General features: G+C 48.9%; 1 protein-coding gene across 1 annotated transcript in view; it reads right to left on the bottom strand.

The window, feature by feature from the left end:
- Positions 1–2,880: 2,880 nt before the first annotated feature.
- Positions 2,881–16,785, bottom strand: part of LRRK1 (leucine rich repeat kinase 1) — a 68,902-nt gene continuing 54,997 nt past the window's right edge. Inside the window, exons 25-33 of the mRNA XM_062501269.1 lie at positions 16,324–16,521; positions 15,409–15,686; positions 14,906–15,100; positions 13,990–14,141; positions 12,304–12,421; positions 11,418–11,534; positions 5,576–6,411; positions 4,891–4,992; positions 2,881–3,058 (exon numbers count right to left, since the gene is read on the bottom strand). Of these exons, the coding sequence (XP_062357253.1) occupies positions 2,881–3,058; positions 4,891–4,992; positions 5,576–6,411; positions 11,418–11,534; positions 12,304–12,421; positions 13,990–14,141; positions 14,906–15,100; positions 15,409–15,686; positions 16,324–16,521 (2,174 nt within the window). The remainder of the gene's footprint in view (positions 3,059–4,890; positions 4,993–5,575; positions 6,412–11,417; positions 11,535–12,303; positions 12,422–13,989; positions 14,142–14,905; positions 15,101–15,408; positions 15,687–16,323; positions 16,522–16,785) is intronic.

The raw sequence follows: 16,785 nt of genomic DNA, 5'->3' as shown, positions 1-16,785 counted from the left end.
GGCCTGACTCTGCACTGAGGCCAGCAAAGAAGCAGCCCAAACCAGGAATAGGAATCAGTGTCCAGTTGGGAATTGAATATAATCCTTTCAAATCAGGTAAAGGACCACTGAGCACTCCAGGGAAAGGCCTAGGGACATGTGTGGCTCTCGGCTCTCAGGGGGTAGCTAAGTGAGGGAGTGAAGCTGGGCAGGCTTTTGGGCTCAGCTAATCCCAGGCAGGTCCTGTTCATTTCTCTTTGCTTCCTTGATGAGTAATTAAAGCCCTGGCACCCGTTGCCCTCCCACTGCTGGTGCTGGGGGTTAATCCAATCTGAGAGCATCTACTTCCCTCCCAGCACTGAGCCCCTTCTGTGTGCTCTTGCTGCTCCCAGGCTGGCCTGGGGGAAACCTGGCCTTGACAAAACAAACCCAAAGCTGTTTTCTTGCCTCTCCTCAGTCAGCTGAAGGAATAGCCCCCTGCCAGGGCCCTGCTTGGGCTTATTTTTATCAGCTGAAATAAAATAGTGAGGTCTGTGATAGATGCAGCTCCCCATGCCTGGGGATCTTGCTGCCCCTTGTTCCTGGGCTCTGGGGGCTTTTCTTGCCTTTGGCTGTGACCCTGTCCCTTCCCCCGGATCCCTGAGGCCGCTCACCTGTACCTGCCATCAGGAGAACAGGCATTGCTGTTTGGAGAGATGGAAAGGAGCACTGAAGTCTCAAACTGTTTGAACTGGTGGGAGCTGTTTTGTTTTCAATGTCTGTTTATTTCTGCCCCTGGGGAATCATTCATGCTGCACGTGCAGTGCTCACTTAATGGAGCCTTGTGCTAATGAGGTTTCAGGTCTGCTGATGGGGGAGAACCTTGTTCTTATTCCAGGGTAGCAACTCAGGCTCTCAGCTGCTTTCAGGAACCAACCCTTGCTCCCAGGAGGTTTTGGAGCACACACCCACCACTGCAGCATCTCTCACAGGTCCTGTGGAGCCCAGCTGACCATCCTGATCCATCTGATAAGGAACAGGGATGTCTCAGGAAGGGTGTTGTGCAGTGACAGACCCAGAGCACGGTGTCCAGCAGAACAAAGGCCCTTTTTGTGTCCAGGCCTTGACCAGGGCCCACCAAAGGTTTGGGAGATGCTCCAGCTTCCTCCTTGGGCACTGGGGAGCCCATGGTGGGCTCAAGCCCACTCTGACTTTGGAATCAGCACAGCACTCAGGATGTTCTGGTCACGTGGGACAATAAGGAACTGCTGTGGTTGTTCCACAGGGTGTTTTCTCAAAGGAAACCTGCAAGGCTGAATGAAAGAATGAGCTTTATACCACCTCTTGGGGCTTCAGGTATCACAAGGAAGAGTTTCTGCAAGTCAAAGGAATCTGGCAACTGGAGAAGGTGACCATGAGACCTCACTCCAGCCCTAAGACAACAGGCAGAGAGCATGTCCTGGCAAGGGAGGGGAATGTTGGTTGTGCCATACCTGCTTCATGAGGTGCTGGGGAAGCACAGGGAGACAGTCACAGGCAAGGCCAGGTATGGAGACAGTCTGTACTCATAGCCCTGATTCCAGCTGTGCTCATCAATGCAAGCACTTGAACCACGCTGCAAACCCCAGACATGCAGTGCCAGCTTGGTTTCCAATAAAAACCCCAATGCAGTGTCATCCTGGGGAGGAATCAGTTTATTTTAAGATACATTCTGTTTCTGAAGGATATTTTAGCAGCCTGCAACAGAAATGTGAACCAGAGGGTTAACCTGCCCATTCGGCCTTGGCCAGCCTTGCCGATGCTCACACAAGATTCTTGGGATAAAAAAAAAGAAAAAGAAAGGTCCAAAATTCAAACTGTACATCTTTATACAGGGTGCTTAGCTGGGGGTACTTTTTACACTGCTGTACATGCTTGGGATAATTAAGTGCAATTTGATTCAGAGCCAATACAGCATCCCAGGCCACTAATGAAGATAAAATACAAGCTGTGGTGGGTGGAAGCTGCACAGATACACAGGCAAACTGAGCTTATTGTGTTCCTGCTGCTCCAGAGTGCATTTCCCAAGAGAAAGAGGAATGGAGCAGAGACAGCTTATAAACCTTCCTGGTCAGGGGGCTTCCTTCTCTTCCACCAGGAGTATCTGTCACCCCCAGTGGCTTTGCTTTCCATCAGCTCCATCAACAAGGCAGCAGTGCCATGAATCAGCTCACTCACTCCTGGTGCAGCATTCCTGGCAGGTTGTTTTGGGCTCCTTCACAGGAACACTGCACTGCACCTGTAGTGTTCCTGCACGGGAACACTACAGCTTTTAGGAACCAGAAATGCAGTGGCCAGCCACAGCTTTTCACTGGTTCCTACACCAGGGTGTCTCTGAAGAGGGACTACACCTGAAGCAGCCTCTAATGGAGCTGCAGGGAGGTGGGAAGCAGCCCTACAGTGCAGGGTTTCCAGCAGATGCATTCCTCCTGGGAAGAGGGTGAATCAGCCCACAGTGCCAGCCAGGATTAAAATGTGCTCAGGCTCCCAGGAAGAGCCCACGGAGATCTCCTGGCTGACACACACAACAACGACAGCAGCAGCAGCCAGGGCATGCTGAAGGTGAGGAAGGAATTCAAAACAGGGAAGAACAAACTGGAAATGGGGGAATGAGCAGAACTGCAGCCACCTCTGCCTTTGCTCTCAACCAGTGCAGGGGAGCATGTGACGGAGCAGGGGAGCCAAGAGCTCCCAGCTCCCAGGCCTGTCCCGGCCTTGCTCACACCAGCTTCAGTCCCCAAAAGCCCTGATGGGGCTGTGGGAACCCCAGGGTGCTCGCTAGCAGCAAACCAGACACACACTCCCCCATCACCCCGGGTCTGGGCCGTGTCTCCGAGTCCAGGACGCTCCCGTCTCCCGCTGAGTCTGGGATTCCCACGGGCACTACCTTCTCTTCCGCATGCAGGTCTCCAGCCTGCCCAGCTCTTCGTAGGCCTGGTAGAAAATGTCAAAGTCTCTGGCACTCCAGCCCCTCCAGACAGCCAGGCACCGCTCTGCGTTTTCCTTCTCAAAGCAGCACACAACCGTGTCCTTTGCTACGAGAGCTGCATCAACCAGAGTCCTGGGGAAGGGAGCAGAGAGCAGGGAAGGGCATTACAGGGAGGGCATCACAGGGAAAGGTATCATAGGGAAGGGCATTCACTTCAGGGAAGGGCATTACGTGGAAGAGCAGCTCCGCGAGCGCAGCACCGGCTCATGAGCTTCCCTTCCAGCTACACAAACTTTTTATAAGCTGCAAATCCTTCAGCAAGGAGAATGTAACAGACAGGGATCAGAAACTGTGTCACATCAAAACCAAGCAGCTCAATGACATGGGAAAAAGTTTTTGAAAGGATTCAGGTGCCTAAACATGCAGGTGGGGGCTTAAGCCTGCCGTGGCATTTGAAGTTGCTGCTAATCTCCTGATTTGCTAAATCCACAGACTCTTGTTCCTGCTGCCAGCTGGGCATTTTCAGAAGAAGCTCCATCATAACACAGCTGACAGGCTGCTGAGAGCTTCCACAGCCTGGAATAAAGCATAGAAGTGGGGTGGAGCTGCCTGTGTCAGCTCAGGGTCTGAGCCCAGAGCAGCAGGCACATCTATGGCAGCACTCAGGGATTTGTGTGGTCCATGTTGTATGTGCTTTAGTTCGTGGTCTCTGTTGAAGCTGGCCCTGCAGGTACCTCAGAGGGAGGTGGCTGGGCAGACAATGACACTTTTCCCTTGCAGTGTCCAAGGGACAGGAGCCCAGCCCTTAGTGGGCTCCTTCTACCACTCCCATAGCAGATGGGGAAGGTTGGTCCCAAACTCTTTCCCCAGAAAGGTGCCCAGCTGGGAGCACTGGCCACAGGACTGTCTTTGGCAGCTGTTTTTTATCACAAACTGGTCTACAAAGCCCCCTCCCTTTCCTCCCATCTCTGCTCTGCCATTCGAGCAGCCCCTTCCCTTTCCTCCCCTTCTGCTCTTTATCCTGCTGTTCAGATAGGGAGGGTCAATGCCCATGGTGCCTGGTCCACTCAGGCAGCAGGGCAGGACAGTTGTGAGATGTGGTATCACTTTGCCTGAACTCCACACTAAATGTGGGTTAGGCAAGCAACCTAAGAGCACCTGTGACCAATAAAGAGAATTCTCTCCTCCCAGCTAACTGATAAAAACACTCAGATCAGAAGGAATGGCAGGAGCCTTTGATCTCCTGTTGTGTTTGTCTGGTGGTAATAAATGATAATTTATAATCCTTAGCACAGCTTAACCTGCATTTGTTTGGACATAAATAGTACAATCCCAGACCGGTATTTAAGTGATCAGCAGCAACACCCCCACCTCTCCAGGAACTATTTATTTCCTTGGACTCTCCTTCGCTGTATGAAACATTTTAAATTAATGTATATAACTGCTCTCCCCTGTGCTCCAGGAGCCATCCCCTGGCCTGTCACTGCCCACAGCACAAAGGTGCTCATTTAGAGCCAGAGCATCAACCTGACCCACGTGAATGCAGCCACAGACAAGCGCCGTGCTCTGCATAAATACACCTCTTGTTCTGAGCGTGGGGCCTGAGCCTGCCAAGCTGCTCTGACCTTCTGCCAGGTGCCCTCAGAGGAAAGGGAGGCAGCACCAGGCAGGATCAGGCCAACTCAATCATACTGTGCATGGTCCTGTCTGTGTCATTATGGAGTGTTCAGTCTCTGTGAATTTTGGAGACCAGGTTGTAGTCACAGTGCCTTCCCCTCGCTGTCTGCTCCGCTCTGAGAGCGTGCAACCAGCAACTCTGTGTCCTCCCACTGGGAACTCCTCAGAAACTGCTGGAAGCCAAGAGGAAGCTCCCAAGAGCCCTGAGAGCCTGCAGAGCTCCCCTCTGTCCCCCCAGCCCCCTTGAGCCCACACAGACTGCCCCTGGTCTGCCCAGTGAGCCTCACCCATAGGGAGCCAGCTCCCCTGCCTTCAGCACCGCAATCACTCTGCCCCGCTGGGTGCCCGATTCCTTCTCCAGCCCAATAACGATGATGTCCCCTCCTCTCCTGGAAGAGAAATGGGGGAGATGTCACATCCTCAGCACTGGGGATGCTATCAGCTGAGAGAGACCCATGCTGGATGGATATCCATCCTCTGCTCCATGTCCACCTGCAGCCACATGATGTCTCGCAGGGCAGGGAGCACCGTGATGCCACGAGAGCATCCTGGATCCACTGCAGTGAGAAATCCTGTGACAAGTAAAATCTGCTTCCCAGAGGTTCCCATCAGCTCCACGGGAGGCAGCAGGACTTGCCAGGGCTGTGTCCAAGCAAGGAGGCTGCCTGCTGCTCTTTTTTGCTCAGTAGCTGGGGAAACACTGCTTGGAGTCTGACCACCCCCTTCTCATTCTGCTGAAATCAACCCAGCAAGGCCTTCCATGTAGCCACTCTGCTCAACACTGCACACGTTAAAAAGCCATAGAAAATCCATGTTCCATCATACTGGGAACAGAATTTCTTAATGGTTATTTGACTTTCTGGCCCAGTGAATCATACTGGGAATGCAAAAACTGCTGAATCAGCCTGAGTTAATCTCATGTTCAGCCAGGAGGGATTTTGACTAAGTTGCCTGGGTAAGTGACCCACTTACCTGGGGATCCAGATGAGGTCTTTTACAGGAAGAATCTTGACTGCTTGGAGATGCTCTGTGTTGTCACCTGCAGGGGAAGCATTGTGATCCAGGGAAGCCTTGAGCTCGTGGAATTTCTCTGACTCATCAAAATCTGTGGAGAAGGGTGCACTGGAAGAGCTCATGGGTGAGCTGGGCAGACTGGAGGCGCAGCGGGTTATGGTGCTGGGAGGTGAGGAGGAGTAGGAAGACACAGAGCAGTAGTCTGTGAGCGAGTCCTGGTGGTTCAGGATCTGCGTGCCCACGTCCGGGCTGTACATGATGCTCATGTCCCCTGCAGGGCTGTTCTCCATGGCCCCGTGGCTGAGGGGGGCTGTGGCTGGGATGGCAGCAGAGGGCTGCTGGATGGTGAACATGTCTCTGAGGGGGCTGCAGTCCCCACAGAAGTAGCGTGCACAGAGCTGGTAGCTAGTGGCGTGGAACATCACCAGGAAATTGCTTTTATCATCCAGACACCAGACCACCTCCTCGCCGTGGCACTCGGAGTTGCAGGCGATGGAGGTGATGGAGGAGGGAGGGCTGAAGGGCTCCAGCCTCCTGCTGATCTCCATGGAGGCGCAGTCGATGATGAGGATGCCGGGGCCATTGCTGTACCACACCTCAGCCCCACTGTTGGTGACCTCCATGGCCCTCACCGGGTACGGGTTCTGCCGCGGGTCGTCATCGGAAATGTGGAATTTGGACCTGTTTGCTGTGTGGGAGCACAGGTAGGAGCAGTTGTCCCCTGGCAGGCCCTGGGATACTGAAAACACAGCTACAAGTCCATCTGACAAGCCAGCCAGCACCATGTATGAGTTCTGTGAGAAAGGGAGAAAAATTTCATGGAATTAGAGAATGGTTGGGTTGGAAGGAACCTAAAAGATCATCTCATTCCATCCCTCTGCCATGGGCAGGAACCTTCCGATAGAGGTTGCTCAAAGCCCCATCCAACCTGCCCCTGAACACTTCCAGGGATAGGGAGTCCACAGCCTCTCTGTGCCAGGACCTTACCACCCTCACAGCAAAGAATTTTTTCCTATTTCTTTACTTCTCAATAATAGAAGAGCTTTCAATCCCAGATGCTCTGCCTGCTTCTCACATTCTGCAAGAACACCAGTAACTTACCCCAAAACAGCAATAACAGCAATATAAAAAGAAGTAATTCCCTAGAAGCTGCTGCTGAGCCACACTCCTTTCACCCAGTATTACCTCTCTCTTTACTGGCAAGGGCGGACAGACCGACCTGGCAGCCTGCCCTGAAGGTTAACAAATTCAAGCTGGAGTATGTTCAGAGACAGTCATCATGATCTTAGGAATCCAGCTGTAGAAACCCAGCTCACTTCCAAAAAGGAGTAAAGCTATTGCTATCAATGTAGGTAGAAGAGGAATGGAAGAAATACAGTAAAAATGGAAAGAGAGAGCCAATATTCTCAGAAACAAGAGCATCCAGTGATTGCTCCACATCCAGAGTCTGCTGCTCTGAGAGCACTGCTCCTCCCAGGGATGTGCTCTGGGTCTGGGATCCCTGGCAGCTCAGACATTCCAGCTGAGGGCACAGAAGCAGCAGCAGTTCAGCAAAGCACCTAACAAGTGCCACAAACAATTCTGCAGATCGGTAAAAACCTGTCCCCAAATGTACAAATGTGCTGGACACAGCTCCAGCTCCTTGGCCATGCATCCCTCATGTCTCAGGGGCAGGAGCTGCTGAGAGGGCCATGGCTCAGCAACTCCTCCAGCTCATCCCAGCTGGGCAAAATGCTGTTAAACAGACTGGAAAATGGATCTCTTGGGAACAAAACTTCCTGTGACCTTGGGTCTCTACCAGAAACTCCCCCATCTGTGAAGCAGATAAAACAATACTTACCTCAAAGGTCTTTCTATTTCCTCCCTGCAGAGCAATAAATTCTAAAAAAAGACCATTTTACCCAGGACTTTTTTGCTGCCTGGACTAAACACAGCAAAGCAAACAGAACCAGACAGAGCACCACAGAGCTGACCCAACCTCACCCCTCCTAAGCTTCTCCACAGTGGAAAGCTCTACCTTTGGCATGCCCAGGATGCCAGTGAGATGGGCTGAGGGCTCAGAGTCACCCTTTACTGGGAATGCAAAGATTAAATTAAGGCATCCCTGTGCCCTTCCAGGGATCTTGACTCTGCCAGGCCTGGACAATCGTTCCCAGGCTGTAAATCCCCACAAAAAATCAGTATCTTGACTTGTCACAGCTATTGAGGGGCAGGTAGTACAAGGTAAGTGTTATTTAACTGACAGCTCTGCTTGCAAGGCTTATTGAGAGTCCTGGATGAAGACAAACTCTCTGCACACCAAGTATGAGTAAAACCATGAGAGCACTGAGGCCCTATGACTAATCCAAATCACAGCAGAATTTTACTGTAATGGGAAAATCTAGGAAAGCAAGTGGAAAGTTGTGAAATGGGACTTGGACTAACTCAGTCCAATCCAAATTCTCCAACCACTAATTAAAAGAAACCCCAACGACCTGCAGTGCTCAGTGCCATGTCCCTGCTGCCATGTGGATCTGGTGCAAAGGCTCCTGGAAGTGGCTTTGCCAAGGAGTTGCATCAGGAGGTTGGATCACGGCACAATACTTTGCACAAGCTGGGTTTTGGGTTACTTTTGCTTTGGAAGGGAGTTCAATTATTTAAAACTGAATAAAACAAAGCAGAACAGCCCACATTTCTCTGGTAAAAAATGCTCCAACTTTTTCAGTTCAAAGGAGCCTGCACAAGAGGCATTTCTTACTAGAATTGGAAAATTTAAATTGAAATGGGAACATCAGATATTAACTGTAGTGTGGGTATGTCAACCTGAACTGCTCCCAGCGTGACACGGGACATGATCAAAATCTTCAGAGATTACAATTTTGTCTCATTTGATTTGATAATGCTGAATTATCTGAGCACAGCCTTCACAAAAAATTATTCTGAATTCCTTGATTAGTGTCAGCTACTGCAGAACAGAATCCCTATTCCCTTTTGGGTTCCACAGGCCAAATTTCCCTGGCACTGAGCAGTCAGCACCATAACTAGGCAGAGGTGGGTCAGGGACCCCCTTCTGGTGTTACCAATGCCAAATCCTTGTCCGGGATGGAACAATGGTGGAAGCCAATTTGGAAGGTATTTTTTCAACTGGGGCATTTATTGCTCTCTATCTTGGCTATCAGGACCTGCTTCTATCCAACCATTGTTGTTACTGCTCAGAGAGATAAGAAACAAGAAGCAGGAATTCAAATGCTGAGAAACCTCACCCTGCTGCCTCATCCTGATATCCCTCACCTTACTGAGGTGAGGGAATGACCAATTCTACAGAAGACCATGTCAAAAACCACCTCCCCACAGATGTCACAGATTTTATCCAGCACTGGTGAGGCAAAACTCCCCTGATCAAGGTATTCCAGCAGTGACCAAAGACAGGCAGGGCTGCAGCCTCCAGAAACCTTAAGTAACTTTCTCAGAATTCATTTTCAACATTTGGGCTCCACGAAGAGCCAACAAAAACACACAGCAACAAAACTGCATTTGAAGGCTCTGCACTGCCAGCAGCCCCACCGTGCCAGGAGGAAGGCCCCGAGCGGGGCTGTGCCGGACTGCGATGTGCGGGGATGAGCCGGCTCCAGACATCCTGTCCTGCTGCCAGCAGGTCAGGAGAAATGGCAAAAAATGCCACACCAGGGCCTGGTCACCTCCTCCTCCTCCTCCTCTTCTCAGGTTCTGCAACTGCTGGCTTCAGCCTTTAAATGCAGCTTTTGTTTCCATGTGCCCCAGGTTTCTGTGCAAGGCCAAAGATTTGTACCCATCCAGGTTTCTCCTCTCCCTCCACCACTCTTTGTAAGAAAGCTGCAAACCAAGGCAGAATGTGTCTTGATTTGCCCTTTCTAACCTGCTCATTTGCCAATTTGTTTTCTTTTTTTTCTGAAAATTGTATTGTTTGCCAAAAAGAATCATCCTGGTGACAACAAGCATGCAACAAAAAGCTTAAATTGTACAAGACTTTTCCTTGGCGGGTGAGTTTCAGATTCTGGGCCCCTCTCGCCTGCTTTCAAATTTCCATGATGCTTCCTTTGGATGAGAAACCAAGTTTTGGAAACTATTTCTTTTGGATCAGCCTTCCCAAGGCACTCGTAAAGAATTCCCCTTCCCAGCAACATCCCTCGGCAATTCTCTGACTAAAATTTACCTCACATCTCACCAGCTCAAGGCTTTCTTCCCAGGAAAATGCAATTCTCTTCTCCACTGGACAGCAATGACTCTGATAACTCTGATAGAGCTTGCTGGCCAGGCAGTGAGTGTGACAAGTGTAAGCTTTCCACATAGGTTTTTTGAAAGAACTGGCTGGGTTAGCTCTTGCCAGCCTGGTCTGCACATCCCCAGGCTGCTGCTCTGGCCCTTTCACTGCCAAACTCATTCATAGAAAGGAGAGAGGAAAAAGTAAGTCCAATAAACTAAGGAGTGAGCTGAAGGGAGGTGGATTTCTGGAAGATTGGGTAGGGTCGGGGGAGGAAGGGAGGTGTCTAGACTCAATATTGCTATTGTAGGGCCTGGCATTATTTATGACATTTTCTAGGCAAGCCACAAACTGGAAATAGAAACCAGGAGACATAAAGCCACTCGTAACCCCTGAGGAATGGCTTAGCAAGCTGCATGACAGTGGAAAAGCTTAAAGCAAAAAGACTCTTTCGACTGTCCTGGATGGAACCTCAGGTAGCATGAAAAAGAAATTTGCCCTACACATCAGAAATGAAACTCCACAGCGGACAAATGCTGCAGGTCCAAGAGCCAAGGAAAGCTGAGAGATGCAGAGAAGTCCAGCCCTGTGCCAACTTTACATCAGTGCCCTACTTTAGTCCTACTTCACCATGTTTGGAAGTGCAGCAGCACACCTTACACAAACCATCTGCCTCAGATTCAGCCCATGCAGCAATCCCAGCAGACGAGCCAGAAATGGACAATGGCTCAGGACAAGCCTGGTATAAACCAGCAGCTCTGAGAGCTGCCCTGTGCTGAGCTCTCAGACACGTCCCAGTCTGCTGGCATTTACAAAGACTACACAGGTACCAGTAATGTTGGAACATAATTTTATGTTTTCACTTGAGGTGGCTGTAAGCAAACCGGAGGTAATTTAGCTCAAAAACAGTTTTTAAACATCTCCCAAGACTTGCCCACAATAGGCACTCAGGTCAGATTGCTGCTGCCAGAAACGGGATGTTGGCAATTCCAGGGTTGGCAGATAACATATAACTTGTTTTAATGCCCATAAGAGTAATTATCCATGTTACTCATAAGAGCATTACCCAAAAGAACTGTATTATCTAAGTGTTCTCATTCAAAACCAAAACAGGAGTGTGCCTGAGCCCAGATAACATTTAAGGAAGACTGTGCACACAAATGACAGCACACAGCCCAGGAAAACAGTGGGTACAAGGGGCCGGAGGTACCCACGTCCTGCATTAGCACTTAACAAATCTCTATTCTAATTATTGCTTCATGTCTTCTCTACTTTGCTTGATCAGCCTAAACCTTGTGTTCCAGTGAAGTGGAAGCACAGCTGGAAAACTTCCTTGCCGAGGAATTTGATCTGTTTTGACTATTTTCCCAGCAGGCTTGGAAGTGCCAGCTTTGGTCCCTAGACTCAGGTTCTTGCCCACACCTCTGTCCTCTGGCAGAGGCAGAAAGACCTGGAAACCTTCTCCTTGCAGTGCCAAAATGTTCCTGGGAATTGCAAAGTCCTTCAGCACCAGCTGAATGTGGCAGCTTGGCCCAGCAGCAGAGTTGCACTACTGTCCTTTTCCTTTGGGTTGTTCCTTACCCTTTTGACAAGAGGCATCACTAGGAAGCAGCTCACAGTGGCAGGAGTGTCTAAACCCTTCAGTGGAGTCTTTAAAGGACACATGCCCTGCAATCCATACACAGAAATCTTCTGGTCCTGCGAAAGAGCACATAAAATTCTATAAATATAAAAGAAGAGTATTTGAGCTTCACCTCTCTTTGAGAACAGAAAAAGTCAAAATATCTTATTTTCTTACAGGGAGAAAAATCCATGCCAGGGCAGAGTGAAACAGCCAACACAAATTATTTATTCAGTGAGTGTGACCTATTTTCCCCCACTCTAAAATGCTGAACTTCAGGTGCATTTAGTCTTTTTGGCTGTTTTTTCTTTGTTTTGTGTGGAATGATTGTGTCACAACTGTCTGACTCTTAACAGCCCTTTCTGATGGGTGGACAGAGGCTCTGGGGGATAAATCGGCCACGCTCTCTCACTCTTATCTTTTTAGCTGCAATTTTCCACGGTGAACACAAAACTTGGGCACCAATTTCCCACCAACCTCCAAATCCCTCAGGCCTCTTTCAAAACCCTACCCTTAAATGCATGATTTCTGTCCCTACCTCCCTTTATCGCCCACAGATAAGGACATTTCCCAGATGAATCCCTGGGTACAGATTGCTCCAACCCAGAGAGTTTCCCCTTGGAAAGCTAAGGTTCCCACGATTGCTCTGAGCTCTGGGAGACACAGCCTGGAACTGTGTGTCAGGTAGAAACAAAACACCTGGAGACAGCAGATACAAAGTCACGCTGCTCACCTGAGACACTCTTTGTCTGGCACTCTTGGCTTTACTAATTTAACAGGCTCTTTCTCTTCATTTGTGTCTCCCCTAACGAGGCCCCACTCGAGGGGGGCACAGGCAATGCTCACCTCTGTGGCTGCCCACAGGGCATTCTGAAATTTGAGTTGGCAGCACAGCTTCATTCCTGGGCAGCTCATCCTCTGCACTTCCATGACTCCTTTCTCCAGGTTCACCACCGTGTAGTTCCTGAAAGGAGCAAGCAACAATTTCATACAGTCAACATTCCTCCTGCATGGGGCTGAAGGACTTTGTGGACCTTGTGGCCACCTAACAGGCCAAGCCCAGATGTGGATGATGCTGCAAGGATCTACTCTTCTCCAAACTGTAAATTCCTCATTGCAAAGGAGAAGAAAGATGTGCCACAGCTCTTCCTCAGGGGCAGATGTGGAATTGCTTCTGTGAAGATTTACACTGAGCTCTCTGACTTTGCACAGGGTTAGGAGGACATATGTGGTCTGCTCCTGCAATTGAGCTGTGAGACAAACAGCTCCTGCTGAACAGCAGTAATTAATAGCTGGGAAGTCTCAGCACATCTTGCCCATTAGGTTCTCAAGGGAATATCTGCTCTCCAAGTTCACTGCCTTGCTATTATCTGGCTTTATTATTATTCCAGTACATAAACAGAGGAGCATGATTCTACAGAGCAAAGATCTGTAACTTAATAAAATTATTTATAAATATCACTAATTAATAGGGGTTTTTCTGTAGCTAAAAGGATTTTGTTTGTTTGGGGAAGTTTATTGGGTTTGAATGTTTGAGCAATAACTGGATATTCACAACCACATCTGTGAGTCCCAGATGTTTTACCAACTGTGGCACAAGCAATTACACATCCTGAAATCTGTCACGTGTGAGTGACTTGTTATTCAGCAAGTGGATTGTCCAGTCAGGAAGCAGATTCACTGAGATATATTGCTGTGAATATCTGGACAACATCCATGTATTCAAAATACATCTGGAAGTGCCATGTGCTTCACCAGTTCAGCAGGAAAAGTTACACTGCCTGCACTGAACAACTGATCAAGGACCACAAATGGCAAAGCAAATAGTTCAACACCAAATCATGTGCCTTTCCCATTAGCTTAATGGCTACAAATAATGAACACATTAATATAAAATTCAGATCAGTTTGTGAACATTTCCAAATAAGAATGAGGCTATAAAAATCAGCAGCATCCATAAAAATGAACATAACTAGCTGCAGGTCACATGTGGCTGAGCAAAATGCCATCACCTCAGTCACAATTTAATAACATTTTAAGCACATGCCTTCAGTCCAGAACACATTTTACTGGCAGTGCACACTTGAATGCACACACAGCTCCAGGCATGTGGTTAACTCCCAATGATTGCAATAGGACTTAAGCATGTGCTTAATTGCTTTGCAGAAGAGAGATGGAACTGCAGCCTCAATTAGGAAAGGTTTAGTGTTAAATGGCCTCATTAGGAAAGGCAGAACACGTCTGTTCTCATGTGCAAATGCTTCATCCTGTGTGTGTGAATCATTACACTGCCCTAATCTTCTCCTCATATTAACTGAAGCAGAGTTAAGCTCATTAAATATCCTTTATAAAGCAACCACTGTTCCCAATTAAAAGAGTTTGGGAAAACAGTGTTCATCATATTCTTGGCGTTCTTCCAAGTTCACTTTCACCTTCTTTACCTCCCTCCCAGAGATAGATGTGAAGATACTGAAGTATTTTTCACTCAAAAAGGAAAAAGAAAAGAAAAATTGCTAATGTGAGCTGTCTCACCTGGTGTCCTCCTTCCCATCCCATAACACCACCGTGTACTCCTGCCCCAGGGAGCAGAAGAAGGAAGACTGCTTCCCACAGGGTAGCAGGTACATAAATGTTGCAAAGGTTGGATCTTTCATCTGCCCGACCACAGAGATGGCCAGGGGACGCTGAGGGGGAAGGAAAAGAGGAAGACATGTCACACAAGATGAAACAGGAGAACCATAATAAACAGGAGATTCAGCAAGGCCAAGCATAAGGTCCTGCCCCTGGATCAGGGCAATCCCAAGCACATGCACAGTCTGAGTGTCCCTGGAACTGCATTATATTTAAGGTTCCTTCCAACCCAAACCATCTTCTGATTCTATTATTATTTATTAAAGCTTGGTCTCTCACTCTCTTACATATTTTACTGATTCAGTTCTTTAGGCTTACAAATTTTGTAAGCTGACCCATTGCGTGATAGTGTGTAGATGTTTGAGAGTCAAACTGACCTTTGTTTGAAAGACAGCAGCTCTAAAACACCAACTGAAATTAATGAAGAATGTAATGCAGCATAATCCTTTTCTTGAACTTTGAAGCTTTTTCTTCCTCATACCTCCTTTCATAATCTTGGTGATTTTGAAGTCTTTGTAGCTGCACTCACAGCATGACATTGGAGCTGTTTCTAGAAATTAAGGGTAATGTCTTGCCCTGGTGAAATCAGCAGCCTGACTGTCATCGACATCAAGGGACCTTCAAGTCACCGCAGATGTCTAAATCCACAAATCTGTCATCATTTCATTCATAAAACTCTCATTCAAGTCAACAGAAATTCTGGGCTAAATCAGCAGGAGGGGTAAATGGGCAATGGAGCTGTTGTGCTGCACCAGGAGCAAGCTCAAAGAGCTGCACAAGAGGGCAGAGAACACAGGTCAGGAGAGTGGTCTTGTACCTTTTCTGGCTTAGTGTCCCAACACTCCATCATGAGTGCCTGCATCCTGTAGAGCTGCACCTCCTCGGGCTGCCCGAGCACAGGACGGATCCCTTTGGACAGTTTCTTTGCGATCTGGAGCTGGTGGTGTCCCAGCACTGGCCTCTGCCCAGACAGCAGCTCGTACAGGACCATGCCATAGGAGAACATGTCCACCTGGAGCCAGAAACAGGGGGAAAATCAGAACAAGGCTCTGCTGGTGGGAGGAGAGAGAAGAGAAAGAGAAAGAGAAAGAGAAAGAGAAAGAGAAAGAGAAAGAGAAAGAGAAAGAGAAAGAGAAAGAGAAAGAGAAAGAGAAAGAGAAAGAGAAAGAGAAAGAGAAAGAGAAAGAGAAAGAGGAGGAGAAGAGACCACAGTGGGAAAGCCAGGGCCACCCCTCACTCATGGCTAAGGAAATTGAGCCACGGGATGATGCCAGCCCCCCAGTGCCATCACAGGGCTGCCCCACAGACTCCCCCAGTCACCTTCTCGTCGTAGACGATGCGGGGCCGGATTTCGGGGGCCTGGTAGCCAGGGGTGCCCTCCACACCCAGCGCTCCCTCGTGGAATGACTGCCGGGAGATGCCGTAGTCGGAGAGCTTGATGTTGACGTGCTCCCTGACATCCAGGGACCACACCAGAATGTTATCTGACTTGAGGTCGCAGAAGATGATGTTCTTCTTGTGCAGGTAAGCCAGGCCTGTGGCGATCTGGTAGGCTATTTTGTGTGTCAGCATGTGTCCCAGTGGCACAAAGGAGGACCCTGGCACAAAGGAACAGCCCGTCTCCAGCTCCTGTAATTGCCAAAACTGCTCCTTCTTCCCCCGTCTCCTCTTTTTAACTCCAGAGCAATAACTGACAACCATTTGAAACATCATTCAATGCCACCATTTGAAATGAGACTGTTTATGTTACTATATGTGTTTGGCAGTCCTATTAGATTCTTTTTTTTAAACCCTTTCACATCTAGGCCACTAAATCGTCTGGTGAAAATCAGTGTTTGACTGAAAGCTGACACGAAGCCAAGGTACCAAGAGGATCACATGGCCTCAACTTATCTTGGAATTAGTGTTGTTCATTTGACAATGACAGCAATACAGATAATTATGAGATAATTTAGAGTACCAGACACCCATCTGCAGGGCAAAAAACACAGCACCATCCATGCTGCACTGAAGAAAGATGCACTCCATATTAATTTGCAATGAAATTGGAAATCCAGGCCTCCAAAGTGGTTTCGAGAATCCCGAACATCAGTTTTTGCTAGGTTCCCAAAAGCACAACATGAGAACAATTCCATCCCTCCCACTTTCCTTAATCTGGGAAAAAAAAAATTTCCCCCCAGCAAATCACTGACCATTTGTCACCAGGAGTGGAGTGGAGGGAGAGGCTGGCTTTACCTTTGGAGTTCTCAGACAGCACAGTGGTGAGGCTGCCCAGCGGGGCCAGCTCCAGGGCGAAGCAGAGCGGGTGGATGCTGATGCCGATGAGGGACACGATGCAGGGGTGCTGCAGGGAGTGCAGCATGCTGGCTTCCTGACGGAACTCCGAGAAGTTCTTCATGGCATCCATGGCCCGCAGGTGCTTCAGCATGGTATCTGACAAGACACACAACCCCATTCTCACTGCCCAGCTCAGGGAACGAGTCACAGACTCTTTGGGAGGTGATCACCAAGCAAGGGCTGCAGGAGGAAGGCGGCTGGTGGGATTATGTCAACAGCAAGGCTTTAAAATGAATCTTATGCTGATGCATGAGCTGCTAGGAGACACTGGCTATAAGCACGATATATCTGGTGCCTCAGGAAGCAAGAGCTCTCTTGGTCCTTAAACACCAAGCTCTGGAGTGTCTGACACATGCTGTT

The sequence above is a fragment of the Cinclus cinclus genome, chromosome 13 (genome assembly GCF_963662255.1).
Source record: "Cinclus cinclus chromosome 13, bCinCin1.1, whole genome shotgun sequence".
Lineage (NCBI taxonomy): Eukaryota > Metazoa > Chordata > Aves > Passeriformes > Cinclidae > Cinclus > Cinclus cinclus.
This window is presented reverse-complemented; position numbering and strand designations above follow the sequence as displayed.